The 14,863-nt window shown below is 39.9% G+C and overlaps 1 protein-coding gene and 1 long non-coding RNA gene across 5 annotated transcripts in view; one reads left to right on the forward strand and one right to left on the reverse strand.

The window, feature by feature from the left end:
- LOC110076152 (BEN domain-containing protein 5) overlaps window positions 1–14,863 on the reverse strand; it is a 1,026,237-nt gene that overhangs the window by 782,501 nt on the left and 228,873 nt on the right. For 3 of the 4 annotated variants that reach the window (XM_020788091.3, XM_020788090.3, XM_072997602.2), the window contains exon 4: window positions 8,059–8,153. In XM_020788091.3, the coding sequence (XP_020643750.2) occupies window positions 8,059–8,153 (95 nt within the window). Of the gene's footprint in view, window positions 1–8,058; window positions 8,154–14,429; window positions 14,520–14,863 lie in introns of those variants that run through there. The other variant, XM_072997603.1, reaches the window with a different exon arrangement.
- Window positions 14,676–14,863, forward strand: part of LOC140706633 (uncharacterized) — an 82,719-nt gene continuing 82,531 nt past the window's right edge. Inside the window, exon 1 of the long non-coding RNA XR_012086395.2 lies at window positions 14,676–14,765. This is a non-coding gene — a long non-coding RNA (uncharacterized LOC140706633). The remainder of the gene's footprint in view (window positions 14,766–14,863) is intronic.

Genomic DNA, 14,863 nt, shown 5'->3' on the forward strand with positions numbered 1-14,863 from the left:
TTCTCTCAGCTGCTCCTCCTTCAGCTCTCCCCCAGCTTCTTCCAACTTCTCCACACAAACTCCACATATATATACAGTACAGCCCCTCCTCCTGATGTCCCGCCTTCCACTCCCCATAGGATGGAACTTTCCCTCCAACCCATGACAGACAGGTAACATCAGTGCTGTATGTAACATACACCACCTGAAAATTCTAAGGAAACTAAAAAAAAAAAAAATCAAATCAGAAGGAAATCATCATTAATTTGTGATGGCAGATTAACTGGGAGCTACGCAGCTCAGAATGTGCCTCATGGCCCAATAGACTGAACTAGGCATTATCCAAAATTGCATGTCCCATTTATACCAGTAGGAAATTATGTCCCTTAAGCGTGTTTGGGCCAACAAGGCTGATTAACCTATTGATTATTGGTCAAAACTTTAGTGGTCACTATTCCATCATTTGTATTGAAGCTTTTTTTGTATCTCACTGGACTTTTTGATTTTATTTCTTAGTACTAATTTATTTTATTCTTGCAAACTGCCTTGTGGTGGATTTCTGCCTGGAAAGACAGTGTATAAATATAATAATAAATAAAATTAAGCAGAGGATGAAAAATTAAGAGGAGAATTAAAAGGATGTAACTGCCAGGGTGATGTTGTGGGGCAAATTCCACTGTCTGACGTTTTGTGAACTCTTTCTTAATGCTAGAAGACCAATATCTTCTGGTTGGACATTTTCTTTTTTCAAGGTCCATGTTTTTGAAAAAGAAAGGTTGTAATGACAATCATGATAGCAATCACCAAGAAAAAACATGAGATTTTGCCAAGTCACTTCACAGTTATATACAAGCAAATCATACCAATCAGTTTTACCTGACAGGCCATATCATATCTCATTGGTTTACATTAATATCCCTCCTGCTTCACTGTGCCTTCTCTGTCATGAAATGTAACCAATAAAGTTTGATGTGACACAATGCTGAATTAGTTTAGAGGAACTGTGATTTAGTGTCAGGAAGTATGACTGATATAACTGACATTAAATCCCAAACAATATTCATGGATCATGTGAAAAAAAAAAAGGCATTTCCACATAAAATAGTATTTACCCTGACAAAAATAGTCCAAATTAGCATACATATTTTCCTGTCACATATCAACTCCTTCACATCACTGTGTACAGAATTTCTCCAGCTCCTGGTGCTTCTTAAAAGTAGTCTATGACTTTGACCTGTTTTTAAAGTATCTGGTGGCAATTTTATAGATCTTATACAATGACGTTTAGTAATATGTAGTTGTAGAAGGAGTAGCCATGTTAGTCTGTGCAAGCATTATAGGTGAAAACAAAATAAAAATAAAGAGTAAAAGAAGACAAAAACATGGTGGCACTTTAAAGACTACCTTTTATATATTTTTGATGTGAGCATTTGTGGGCAAGTTGATGACTGATGAATTCCACTTGTCCACGAAAACTCACATTAAAAAATATAAAAGTTAGTTCTTTAAAGTGCCACCACATTTTTTGTGTTTTTTACCCTTTATTTTTATTTTGCTTTCACCTATAATTTAGTAATAGACTAGATTACCTACAATATAACATATTAGGTCTCTTCCCAAAGATGAAAGTCTAACAACAAGTCTAACAATTTTATCATATGCTTCTGCATACACAATCTTCGCATAAGCAACTAGACAGCTCAGTAAAAAGACCACAACATGTCAACTTGGAAACGAGCTCCAGAGCTTGTGATGGATTAGCCACTCTTCATCCTGGCAGAGAGGCTTGTCATCCTGTCTTCTGGCAGGATGAAGAGTGGCTAATCCATCGCGAGCAACAGAGCGATAGGAAGTGATAGGAAGGGAGCACAGAGCTCACAGCAGTGGTGAGTGGTCAGTCTGGGGGCCAGACCCTTGTTATCTGCACCTGTGGGGGAATATTCATATTTGTATATGAATGTGAGTACCCCCATCTCTAATAATGATAATAAATAAGTAATAAATAAATAAATAAGGTGATACTGAAATAGAGAGTGTGTTTTTTAGTACACAGGTCAGCAGCTTGTAATTATTGCTTCAGATTTTTTGAAAACTAACTAAATGAAACAATCACTTCTCTATTTTGAGAAGCCAGAAAGCAAAGTGTTTATCTTGAAACTACAGTGGCCACTAACTAGTTCTCCTCTCAAAGTATAACTGTAATATAGTGGTTTAAAAGTAGATTTCCAAGCCCTGTGTCAGGGTATGGACCTGAGCATTTATAAAACACTGCCCACATTTTAAGGGCCCTGGCAGCAACAATAATTTTAGATGGAAATCCAGTACTGTGGGACTGGTTTCAGAAGACAATTCACTACTCATATGGCCATGAGAGAAGAATGGAGATGGGTCATTCCCACTCACAATCGGTCCCTACATCCACAAAGGGGTGGGGTAGGGCATTCCATGACATGTTCTGTTTCCATATCCCAGATATATAGCCCAATATCGATACTCTAAGTGGATGCATGTGTGTTATGCACCATCAAGGCACATTTGATTTATGGTGACTCTTACAGAAATTTCAAGGTATGTGAGTTATTTTTACCTGTGCCACTCTGCAGTACCAATTAGAGATGGACACAAATTGAAAAAATGAATTACAAAATTCATAAAAAATTGCTAATTTATCCATTCTTATTTGTACAGATCAATGCTCCCTCGCTGAATACAAATCAATCTTTTTTTTGCAATTTTTGATTCATTGATTTGTTGGGCTGTAAGACATCTCCCAAGTCACCTAGAGACACCAAAACAGCTGAGAAGATTTATCCAACTTTCCTTTACAATTGCTCCATATTTGGTGAAGATTGAGTTTCAGATGTCCACGTTATACACCCATGAAGAGGGCCCCCTAGGAACGTTCTCCCAGGCACCTAGAGAGACCCACAAATCACAGAGAAGTTTCCCATGACTCATATCTACAATAACTCCCAGTTTGGTGAAGATTGAGTTTCCCCAAGCCAGCTGCTAAAGCAAAGTTTTTGGGTGTATAACTTGGATGGGTGAAACCCAATCTTCACCAAACTTGGAGGGATTGTAGAGGAAAGTGAGGGGAAACCTCTCAGTTATTTTGGTGTCACTTGGTCTGTGGGGGAAATTTTCCTGGGGGGGGGTTGTGAGTGTATAACTCAGACATCCAAAACCCAAATGTCAGCCAACCTGCATGGCTTGTAGAGGAGAGCTGAGGGAAGCATCTCCGCATTTTGCAGAAGCATCCCTAGGTGCTTGGGAGCCATTTTATAGGATTTTAAAGGCAAAAATGATGATGAATCAATAGGGTTTTAAAGGCAAAAATGATGAATCAATTTATCAGAAAAAAAATCGTAAATTCATTATTTGTGATTTATCAACATTGACAAATCACAAATAAAAAAGAATCACAATTTTTCTGATTTATGCCAACTCTAGTGAATATTCATGGCCAAAGCCTTGTCTATCTACTGTGGCTATTACAAGTGAGTGCATAGCGGAATGTAAAGTCTTTGGTTATCAATTCAAATCCCAGCTATTCTCTCCAGGAAGATATTTGTACACATGTGTGTGACACAGTACAATGTGAAAATAACTTGGTCATGAAGTTACTCTACATGTGCCAGTCTGCTTATCCTCTTCTTGATCCTCCTTTATTCCATTTAACTTTTATTTGACTTCTGGTATCTATTGGTTATTATTTCAGGACATGTCATCCCCTACCATGTGTCTCAGTTCAGGTGGCCCAAAATGTGCAGAGTTTATCTTCATGGTTAAATATATCACTTTTCTTTCGACAGAAATAACCATTTGCCATTGCTAGGAAAGGATTGAACCTTGAGTGAGAAAAGGATTGCATGCATGTTTTCCTTTTTCCAAAGCTTTTTAATGTCCTGGTTCTGCACTTTCTCCCCCTCCCTTTTATATGCCTCACCAACATTCTGCTTATGCTCATTTTCCACTGCTGCAGTGGCATCTTATGTCATGGTAGGGATGGCTTGTGCACCAAGATGTGAGGAAACATCACATTTGCTCCAGTCACAATATGCCCTCTTGTCATGAAATATTTGTTTGTGATACCTTACTGCTATGCTCTCATAGAAGAATTCAAGAATTCTAGCCCTGTCCCAAATATGTAATTTGAAGAACTGCTGATATTGTAAAGCATGTGAATTTAGAATATTGAAGTAAAATATTACAGTTAAAATGCTAATTCTGTTTTGACATTGGATTAGCAGCACTGAAATACTGGCACATTTCAAAGGTTTTCCTGCATTTGTTTCTGCTTTAGACCATATCCTTTCCATCCTGACAATTATTAGCTTTCTACATTCAGCAATGTTTTAGCAATTTAAAACATCAGCAAATTATATTGTTAAAATTATTTGCTTCATCAGAATGCATGGGGATGAAACATCGCCTTAGTTTGAGTGACACCCCCATCACTATTCAAAGAATGAACCAGCAGCTTAGTAAAACCTTGTTTTAAGATACGCTTCATGGCTGTTCAATAATGCACTATCATAACCATGTGGTCTTACTGTAGATTATTGTCTCCTTGATTTTATTTTAAAGCTGATTAGGAAAAAACTCTTTAAAGTGGGAGAAATATGCATGGTCTTTCTTACCTTGTCATACTTTGTTGTTCCCTATTCCTAAGGTGAACAGCAGCAGCAGCAACCATTTTAGAAACAATGCAGACAACAAATACATGCCTAGATTGCTTGGCAAGATTCCAGTACAGTCAATGACGAATCATTTAACATATTAGGTCAGATGCTAATTTCCAGTGTAGCTATGAATGGTGTCTTTGAAAACTTGAAAACTTAACATTATAATATACAACAATCACATTATTACATTGAAAGATCATACATTTCTGTGTTATATGAAATTCCTCCAACACCTCCAATGAGAAATCAAGACTAATGTTAACATAATTATACCACAGACTGTCCCAAGTACATTAAAGGGACATAGCTATCCAAATGCTAGCTGGAAAACTACATGCATTGGCAAATCTTTTCAGAGCAGAAAGGAAACATGGAAATAATTGATTTTATAGGTTCCACTAAAATACCATGGAAACAGGTATAATGGTAACCATGAAGACATTTCAAAAATAATATTATCAGAAAGACAGCTGGCTACAGCAGCTTATACCATCAGTGAAAGAGTGAACTTCCTGTTCATTGCTGTGTAATTGTATCTTGAAGGGACATTATGAGCAAAACCAACACAAATCACGTAAACTTGATTCTTATCTGAAGTCATAAAACAGACTTAAAATATTTAATTGTATGTATGTACGTACATACTGTGACGGCCTCCTCTCACGTCACAAAGGAGGTGTCACGTCACTCTCACATACACACACTTTATTCACACTGCCACCAACCATACACTCAACTGACTCCTCAGGCAACTGTATGGATTTTTAAAATAAAAACTTATGTTTATTTATAAGAACAAAAGGAATGGTAAATCACTTTATCAACTAAAATAAAAGGCAATCTGAAATAATAAAGTATCCCCTCATACACACTCTCTCTCAGACCTTCACTCTCTATATAGCACAGTACTTCACAACATGTACAGGCCCTAACACCCTAGGTCCCTATCCAAACCCTATCTGACTCACACCTCATTCACTCCCCCCTTAAATACCATAGCTCCACCCTCTGAAGTCCCACCTCCCGTCCTGCTATAGGCAGATAAACTCTAGCTACAGCAGTGACGGGCAGATGACCTCATCGCTACCGTCACACATACGTACGTACAGTGGTGCCCCGCTTGAAGATGACCCTGCTTCGCAATGAAATCGCTTAACAATGAGCTTTTTGTGATTGCTATAGTGATCGCAAAACGATGATTCCTATGGGGTTTTTTGCTTAACGATGAATAGTTCCCTGCTTCGGGAACCGTTTTTTTGCTTCACAATGATTAGAAACAGCTGATCGTCAGGTTGTCAAAACGGCTCCCCACTGTTTTCCGGACCTATTTCCGGAAGACAGTGATCAAAAATGGCTTTCCCTATGGAGGATCTTCACAAAACAAACAGGTATTTCCCACACTGGAATGCATTAACCGGTGTTCAATGCATTCCAATGGGTTTTTTACTTTTGCATGATGACGATTTCGCTTTACGGCGATTTTAATGGAACGGATTATCGTCGTCATGCGGGGCACCACTGTATGTATCTATGAATGGATGAATGGATGAATGAATGAATGAATGAATGACATGACATGACATGACATAGGTACTAAATAAGACCATTAGAACAGTTTTCATATATGGTAGCCAGAGATGGGTGAGTTGGCCAATACTGCACAAGTACATGCACGCACACACTTTACAAAAGGTTTATATAAACTGGTGAAAACCTTGTACAGTGGTGCCCTGCATAGTGAGGTTAATCCGTTCCGGATTAACCTTCGCTATGGGGAAACATCGTTAAGTGGGACGGGGAAACCCATCGTTTAATGCGTTCCAAATGGGCCCAAAACTTACCGGTCTCCGATGTTTCCCCATGTTGCGGCAGCCATTTTGGGTGTCCCGGTGGCCATTTTTAGTGTTCCGGTGGCCATTTTGGAACCGCCAAACAGCTGTCCCCCCATCGCAATGTGAGGATGCCCTCGCATTAGCAGTGGGGAAAGCCGCATCGGTATGCGGATTCTTCCTTAAACGGTGCACTCGTTATGCAAGGCACCACTGTAGTTATAGTTGATGGATAACAGTAGCATATGCTTTGTTATCAGTAGACATCCGTAAAATCCCAGAGCATGCCTGACATGACCTGATGCCATTCAGAATGAGAAACCATTTGTTTGCGTGCAATGGTAGAGCCTGAAGGGAAAAGAAAAATCCCTACAGCTAATATTTGCCTATCAAGTGAATCATCCCATTCTGTTTCTCAGGAAATCTATGCCCGAAGCAACTGGAAGAAATAAATCACCAGGAACAGCTGGAATATCAGTAGGGTTATTACAAAATTACAAAGACAGCATCTATTACAATTCTACAAAGAATATGCTTTTATATGATCTTGGTGTCTAAAACTCTAGTTAATCAGGCTTACCAAATTTGTTCAAAATAAATGGGGTTACATAATTTAAACTTGGTGTTTTCTAACTGTCTTGTCTTGTTCTGACATGCCTGAAATACAATCTTGTGTCCAATTTTCCCCCATTTCACACAGCAGGCAAACTGATCCACACATACATCATAAATACATGCCCAAAAGAAGTTTCCATTAGCCTTTCTCAGCAAAGTATCGAGTAGAGTCAAGGCTGACACTTCTATTAGGCTGCATTAGGCAGTCATCTCGGGGGCAAATTCCTCATGCCTTGTGTCCATATGCCCACCTCGATTGTTATTTTAGGGAAGGAGGAAGAGGAAGAGGAAAGGGCAGCTCTGTTATTACTGCCATCCTTGAACAAAAACGAAAGGCGAAGGGGAGCAGAAAGTGAGGGTGTGCTGTCTAGTAGAAACAGGTAGACTGGAGAAAGAGAAGGTGGAAAAGGCTATATGGCAGATGCCTTGCACCCGAGGTTGGCTCAACGGAGCTGGCTCTTTCTTAAAATAATATCGGTTGTTTTTGCCACCACTTCAAGGAAGGTAAAAGTCTGCCTCATCTGTACTGCAGGATGGGCAGGGAGGAGCTGTTTGTCTCCGTGTGCATGTGCCCACACACAGAGTGGGAGCTACCATGTTTGAGGTGGTACCTTGTTTCCCATTTGACATAGCAAAAGAGTTTGGGCCATCCTGAGTTGCGTCAAATATTCAATAACATGCTGGTCAAAAATCAAAGTGTTCTCAAAACTATTTATTTATTTTATTTTATTTATTAAATTTATACCCCGCCCCTCTAGAACATGTCCACTCGGGGTGGCTAATTCATCATTCCTGGCTCTACTGGAGTTGTCTGAGCCAAATTTAATAAAATTATCCAATTAATAAAATTTAATGAAATTCTCCAAAGAACAGACATTCCAAAAAACATTCTGTCCAAAAGTTTACCTAAAAACACTATAATAACTGGAGTACAGTACTTGCTAACTTACCATTTAGGCCTGCTTGTGGATTTTACCATTGGAGCCATCCCATCCCGATACAGGCTTTTGGTTTTACTGAAGTTGACAATGTTAAAAATGACTCTCTGAAAGATACAAACAGCAGAGATAGATTTCAGTGGAATGTATTTCATGCTGGTCTCTAGCATTAAATCTGTATAATTCCATGGTGAAATTTTTGAACCACAAATAACAAGGCAATCGTTTTGAAAGAATTATCCAGTAGCATAGTAAAGGGCATTAATGTACATTTAATATTTTCAGCATCTTTCTTGCAGTGTGTAAGAATCTGCTTTTGACTGTTGGCATGTATTTTATATCTCAGACCATAAAGACTTTTTTTTTACTCCATGTGCCATGACTAAGGATCACAATATAAAGTTCTGTAAAGAAGCAGCTCTGGAGCAGTACTGATTTGAAATGACACATTTCTGTCCTATTCAACAAATAAAAGTTGCCATTTATATTCCTTCGGTAACACTTCCAGTGCAAAACAAAAGTGAAGTAAATGGAAACGAATCAGAGGGTTGTGTGGAAAACCTTTAAAAACATTATTATAAGAAAGGATCCTCAAATTCTTCACCACAAATAAGATAACAAAGCAAACTCAGAGGAGTTTATAGTGAGTAGAGATGGACACGAACCACTGCCTCAGAGTGATTTGTTTTCCAACCAAACAACTGATCTGGTGTTCAATGCCCTGTCACCTCCAGTGGGTGCCCATTCAGCGGCAGTGGCCCACCCTACCTCCTCCAGGCTCTGCCGCTGAAAGGGCACACATTGGAAGGGGCAGGGCACCCAAATGTGTATCTGCTGTTCAGCCAGGAAATAAATCATGCCAAACCACCAAACTAGAGGTCAATGCCCACCTCTAATAGTGAGTATGGCAATAAGAACAAAGTGCCTGGTCAAAATATCGAGACTTTTCATTTAAATGAGACGTTACAGTCTATGATTTTAAAAAAAGAGAGATAGAGAGAGAGTAGACAGAATAGTAGACTAGGACACAGGAGACCTGGGTTTGAATCCCAACTCAGCCATGGAAATTCACTCTCTCTCTCTCTCTCTCTCTCTCTCTGTGTGTGTGTGTGTGTGTGTGTGTGTGTGTGTGTGTGTGCGTGCGTGCGTGCATGTGAAAAACTACTCCTTAAATATTTCAGTTACTTCAAAAGAGTTTATTTAACTAGTTACCAGTCTCTGTCTGCCCACCTCTGTCAAACACTGCTACCTGCCCAGTGACTACTGTACTGACCCTTGTTTTTTTTTTTTTTTAAATCTTTATAAAGAACTGGCTATTCTTTGGCACAATTTTTCAGCCGTATGCTGAGTTTTTTATGGATTCTAAGAAGATGCTGCCCATGTGAGACAGACAATGAGATAACAAGATCAGCATGAATTCGCAATACAGAATACTCAGACGAGTGAACATGCTTTTGGAATTGCAATTTTTTTCTTTTTTAAAAAACAACATGTAAAGGTACCTAGTAGGCAAACCCCTCAAGCTAGCCAACTGAAACTTTGCAGATTTACTCCTCTTTTCATGTTCTATCATGTCTCCAAATTCCATGTACACCAGTGCCAAAACACACAAAGCTTACAACTACTTTTGCTTTCTGATGCAAATCAATGGGAAGCTATGAATTCAAATTTACAAGGTTGGCTCCAGGGCACTGATTGCTTACATGACTCCCAAATCACTTTGCCCTGAATTAGGATCCACCCTAAAGCAAACTTTTAAATTAAAAATATAAAACAAGATTTTTAAAAATTGCTGTCCAAGCACAGTTAAGACTGATATAGTCTTTTGCTAGGCCATCTGAATTTTTTTCCTTGCAGTCATTAACTTTATCAAACTATGCCACTGGGTTAATGGAGCACAGAAACTTGAGGCACTTAAATGTGAAACTACAGGATATTCACAATGTAAGTTATGCTATGTAGTCCACCCAGTGAAGTGCGTAAAAATGCAATAACTTCAGTACACATCTTAAACAGAAAAATATGCAGCATGCTTACGAAAGTATACAAACATCTCTTGAAGTGAAATAGTGTAATAAAATTTTGTGATTCAGTAAGTAAAGCTTTGCTGAACAAGTGAAACAAGCAGCTGGTTAGGGATATGTGTCTCTATGTGTTGTGACTTACAATTTTATGACAGCTATTGGCTCTCCAGAAGTGCTTTTAACCTTCTGCCCAATTTTGTAATAATGGAAGACATATATGATTAATAAATTTAACAAAAAAATCAATGATCACCACCACCACCCCCTGTTCCAGAACCAACCTGATATGATTCCTGAGCAAGAATAGCAAAGATATTCAGTCCTTTTCAGATCCATAGGAAGATAACTTACCTCACCAACCAAGTCAGAAATTGCTGGAGCTTTTACAACCTTCAATGCTGCCTAGAGAAGGTGTGGCTGGAACGGACCTTTCCGGGCTTGGGATTTTAATTTATTTTATTTATTATATTATATTTATACCCGCCCCTCTAGACCATGTCTACTTTCTTTCTCCACCCCCTGAATGTACTCAAAAACTGGCTGAAGAGAAACGGTTGGTTCTTTTCCAAGCTAACCAAAGTGGCTTAGAAAAAGAAAGAGGAAAAATAGATCTTGATCACAGCAAGGCATTCTTTGGGAACCTTCCAGAGTTAAGATCTTTGTGTTTCTATCAGTGCTAACAGAGGCTGCAATTAAACCTGATTGCTTTGAAAATGCATGATTGTTTAGAAAGACAAAAACCAAAAGCAGAACAGGACAGAGATAAATTGAAGGATTAATATTTGATAGGAATAGCAATAATTTCACAAAGTCTCTCAGATACCGTATTTTTCGCTCCATAAGACACACTTTCCCCAAAAAAAGTGGGGGGAGTGTGTGTGTCTTATGGGGCAAATACTGTAAAAAAGTATGCAATTTAAATTCTAACTGTAGGAGGCAAAAGAGGCTGCTTCTTGGTAGCTCTTTCGTTAGGAAAAAGCTGTGGAGGAAGGCCAGGTAAGCTCCCGGGGGTCTACAGGGGATGGTGATTTCGGCCCGCTGGGCCCGCAGGGGGTGGTGCAGGATGGCTGGGAAGGGAAGGTGGGGATTTCGGCCCACTGGGCCCGCAGGGGTGGAGGATGGCTGGGAAGGGTCTGGGAAAGCAAGGGAGGTGGTGGTTTTGGCCCCGGTGCGCCCATGTGGGGGTGGAGGAAGGCTGGAACCAATGCCTGCAGTACCCCTCTGAGACCCTACCTGGCCTTTCTGCATGCCCCGCGGGCCCAGCGGGCCAAAATTGCCGCCTTCCCTTCCCTTCCCAGACCCTACCTGGCCATCCCCCCCCCACAGGCCCAGCGGGCTGAAATCCCCACCTTCCCTTCTCAGACCCTACCTGGCCATCCTCCACCCCCCGTGGGCCCAGTGAGCCAAAATCACCACCTTCCCTTCCCATACCCTTCCCAGCCGTCCACCCCCCCCCCACAGGCCCAGCAGGCTGAAATCACCAGAATATTTTTTCCTGTTTTGCTCCCCTAAAAATTACGTGCGTCTTATGAAGAGTTGCATCTTATGGAGAGAGAGAGAGAGAGAGAGAGAGAGAGAGAGAGAGATAGCACTGGCAAAAGAATAGTCCATTTCATTAGGTGACTGGGCCTTTCGGACTTACCCCAAAGGCAGTTCTGCCTTCTTATAAAAACTAAACACTTTTTAAACCAAAAAAAAGGATCTATAGCAACATATATGTAAGTTTTGAATTGTGAAGCACAGAAAATACCATCTTTTCATGAGTATCTGTTGAGTGTAATCTCCAAGAACAGAGTTCTTCATAACAAAGCTACAACTTCAGTAAAAGTGTCAGCAATGGGTTATAGCAGAGGTTGTCAACCCCTGGTCTATGGCCCAGTGCCGATCCGTGGCCTGAGCCGTTGCGTGCGTGTGCCACTGCCGGCATGAGCACACCCCCACCCCTTCATGCATGCACCCAAGTGCCCAAGCGCCCTCGTGAAGGGGTGGGTGGGCGGGTGGGCATGCGGGCTGGTGCTCCTGCACATGCATGAAGGAGTGGGGGAGCACTCATGCCAGTGCTGACAGGCGTGTGCACGCTCCCTTACTGCTTCATGCATGTGCCCAAGAGAGTGCACATGTACATGCACACGCCCAAGAGCACGGGGGGGGGCACCCCACCTTCCTCAGTCCCAAAAAGGTTGGGGACCACTGGGTGATAGCTTAGTGCAGTGGTTCCCAACCTTGGGTGCCCAGATTTTCTCAAACTACAACTCCCAAAACTCTTGGCCAGCACAGCTAGTGGTAAAGGCTTCTAGTTTTAGTCCAAGAAGATCTGGGCACCCAAGGTTGGGAACCACTGACTTAGATGTTGACTGAGGGTGACTACGCTAGAAAAAAGACAGAGCCCTTATACCTTTAACAGTAGCACAGAAAAGGGAATGTAACAGGAATCACTAATCATACACAGTCATGTGAAAAAGAAAATACACCCTCTTTGAATTTTATGGCTTTATGTGCTGGAATATAATAAAAATCATCAGGCCCATAGCAGGTTTGAAAATTAAGTACAAGCAAACTCAGAGGAACAACACGTAACAAATTGCACTGTGTCCTTATTTATTTTACAGAAATAAAGCCAAAATGGGGAAGCCATGTGTAGAAAAATGAATAATACATAATCCATTCCAGGAATAATCCATTCCAATAATCCATTCCAGGAAAATCACCATTAAGTGAAAACATCGTAAAGCAAAAAATAATAATAATAATAATAAAAAATTGAAACTCATTGAAACCCGTTCAATGTGTTCCAATGGGGTAATTACTCACTGTCCAGCGAAGATCCTCCATACGGTGGCCATTTTTGCTGCCTGTATAGCAAGGAATCAGTCCCTAATCACAGCGGGGAGCCATTTTAATTACCTGGTGGCCATTTTGAAACCGCCGATCAGCTGTTCGAAAAATGTCGTTTTGCGAAAAATTGGTTCCCAAAGCAGGGAACTGATCATCGCAAAGTGAAATTCCCCCATTCAGACCATCGTTTTGCGATTGCAATTGCAAGATCATCATTAAGCAGTTTTGTCATAATGCAGGACAATCGTAAAGCAAGGCACCACTATAATTCAAGGGCATCTGGTTAGCAGCACCTGGCTGTTACTTAGCCTCTTAATTCCTATGGAAGCAGTAAGGATGTACTAATTTTTTTACACATCGCTTCTCTATTTTGGCTTTATTTCTGTAAAACAAATCATGAAATGATTTGTTATTGGTTGTTGTTCATCTGAGGTTGTATTTGTCTAATTTTCAGACCTGCTAAGGACTAATGATTTTTATTATGTCCTGAAACCTAAAATGATAGAATTTACTGGACTATCTGGCTATATTTTTGTGAAGATCTAGATGCTCACATAACTACTATGCAGTTCCTACAGAACTGTTACTTTAAACAAGGTTGTGCAAATCTGTCAGCTTTGTTTTTTCTTATATCCACTTTTTGGTAAATTCTAAATGAGCTGAAATGACCCACACAGAACTAAATTGGTACAGAGGAAGAACATAAGTCTTCCCTGACACCTCATGAGGAGTGATCATCACTACAGCCAATCTCCATTTAATCCTTCACCATCTAACCAATACCTTCTGTTGTCCCACTGACTGTACAGATAAATCATTACCCTTGTACAGCTTTCCAGTAAAGACATCTAAAGTTTACATCATGCCCTGAAATCCGAAGTTTTAAATATGTAATGGGCTATTTTAAAAAAAACTTTGGGGAACACATGGATGTTTTTGAGATTAAATATTTATGGCTCTTAGTCCTCCCCTACCAGTTAACTAATACTTAAAACCAGTCTACTGTCAAGGAAGAAAATGCATTCTGAGCTGCAAAGGGAACTGTACAGAGCCCTGGCTGACTTGTTAATCAGGCACACCTGTGCCTTATTATGTGTATGTTGTCAAAGCACAGCACAGCTACAGAATGCATTTCAAATGGAAGTGAGGAATACGACTTCCAGCTTTACACAATACCTTCCCTTAAAGATGTTATAAGGCACCAATCATATAATCAGCTACTAAAAGTAATCCCTATTGAACTCAGGAGGACTTCTGAGTAAACAGTTGCAGACTGCCTGTGTTTAGCCCATTCCCTTATAACTTATTAAACATAAACGCCACATTTCCTTTAAGAAATGTATAATCAGATGTTATCTTTTATATTACTGTGTACATTATTTTTGAATATTCATAATGGAAGCAATTACTATGTTCTGTCAATAACTGTAAAGTGCTCGATACAAAAAAAGGCAAAGTCAAAATTAATTTTAGTTCACACTCACAAATGGCTACACATTTAGTTTCCTAAAATGTATACCATACCTTGGCAACAGCTTTTGTGACATGACATTTTAAGTAGAGTCATGCATTAAACTTCTCTGTTTCCACATAATTAGAGAAGCTATCCATGTTTAGGCATCCATGTTCTTTTCAATCAATATTACGGCTGCAGGTGGGTGGTAACAGCTGGCTGTCTTAGAACTTTACTTGCAAAATCAGCTGATATCTTACATCCTCAAGAGGAAACAGCTGTGACTGATCTGTTTTTCATTCTTAATGGTAAATATTATTATGCAGTGAGAAGCAACTCTATGAAGTTTAATAAGAAATCACCACTAATACAAAAGTGTTAATGCTGCCTCTAAAACTACATTCTGGGTAAGTCCCATGATTAATTATCTACAGAACGCAACCTCTATCACATTAACCACTGTTTAGAAGAGAGAGTTTTCTGAAGGTCATTTTCTCTTATCATT

This window comes from Pogona vitticeps, chromosome 4 (assembly GCF_051106095.1).
Source record: "Pogona vitticeps strain Pit_001003342236 chromosome 4, PviZW2.1, whole genome shotgun sequence".
NCBI lineage: Eukaryota > Metazoa > Chordata > Lepidosauria > Squamata > Agamidae > Pogona > Pogona vitticeps.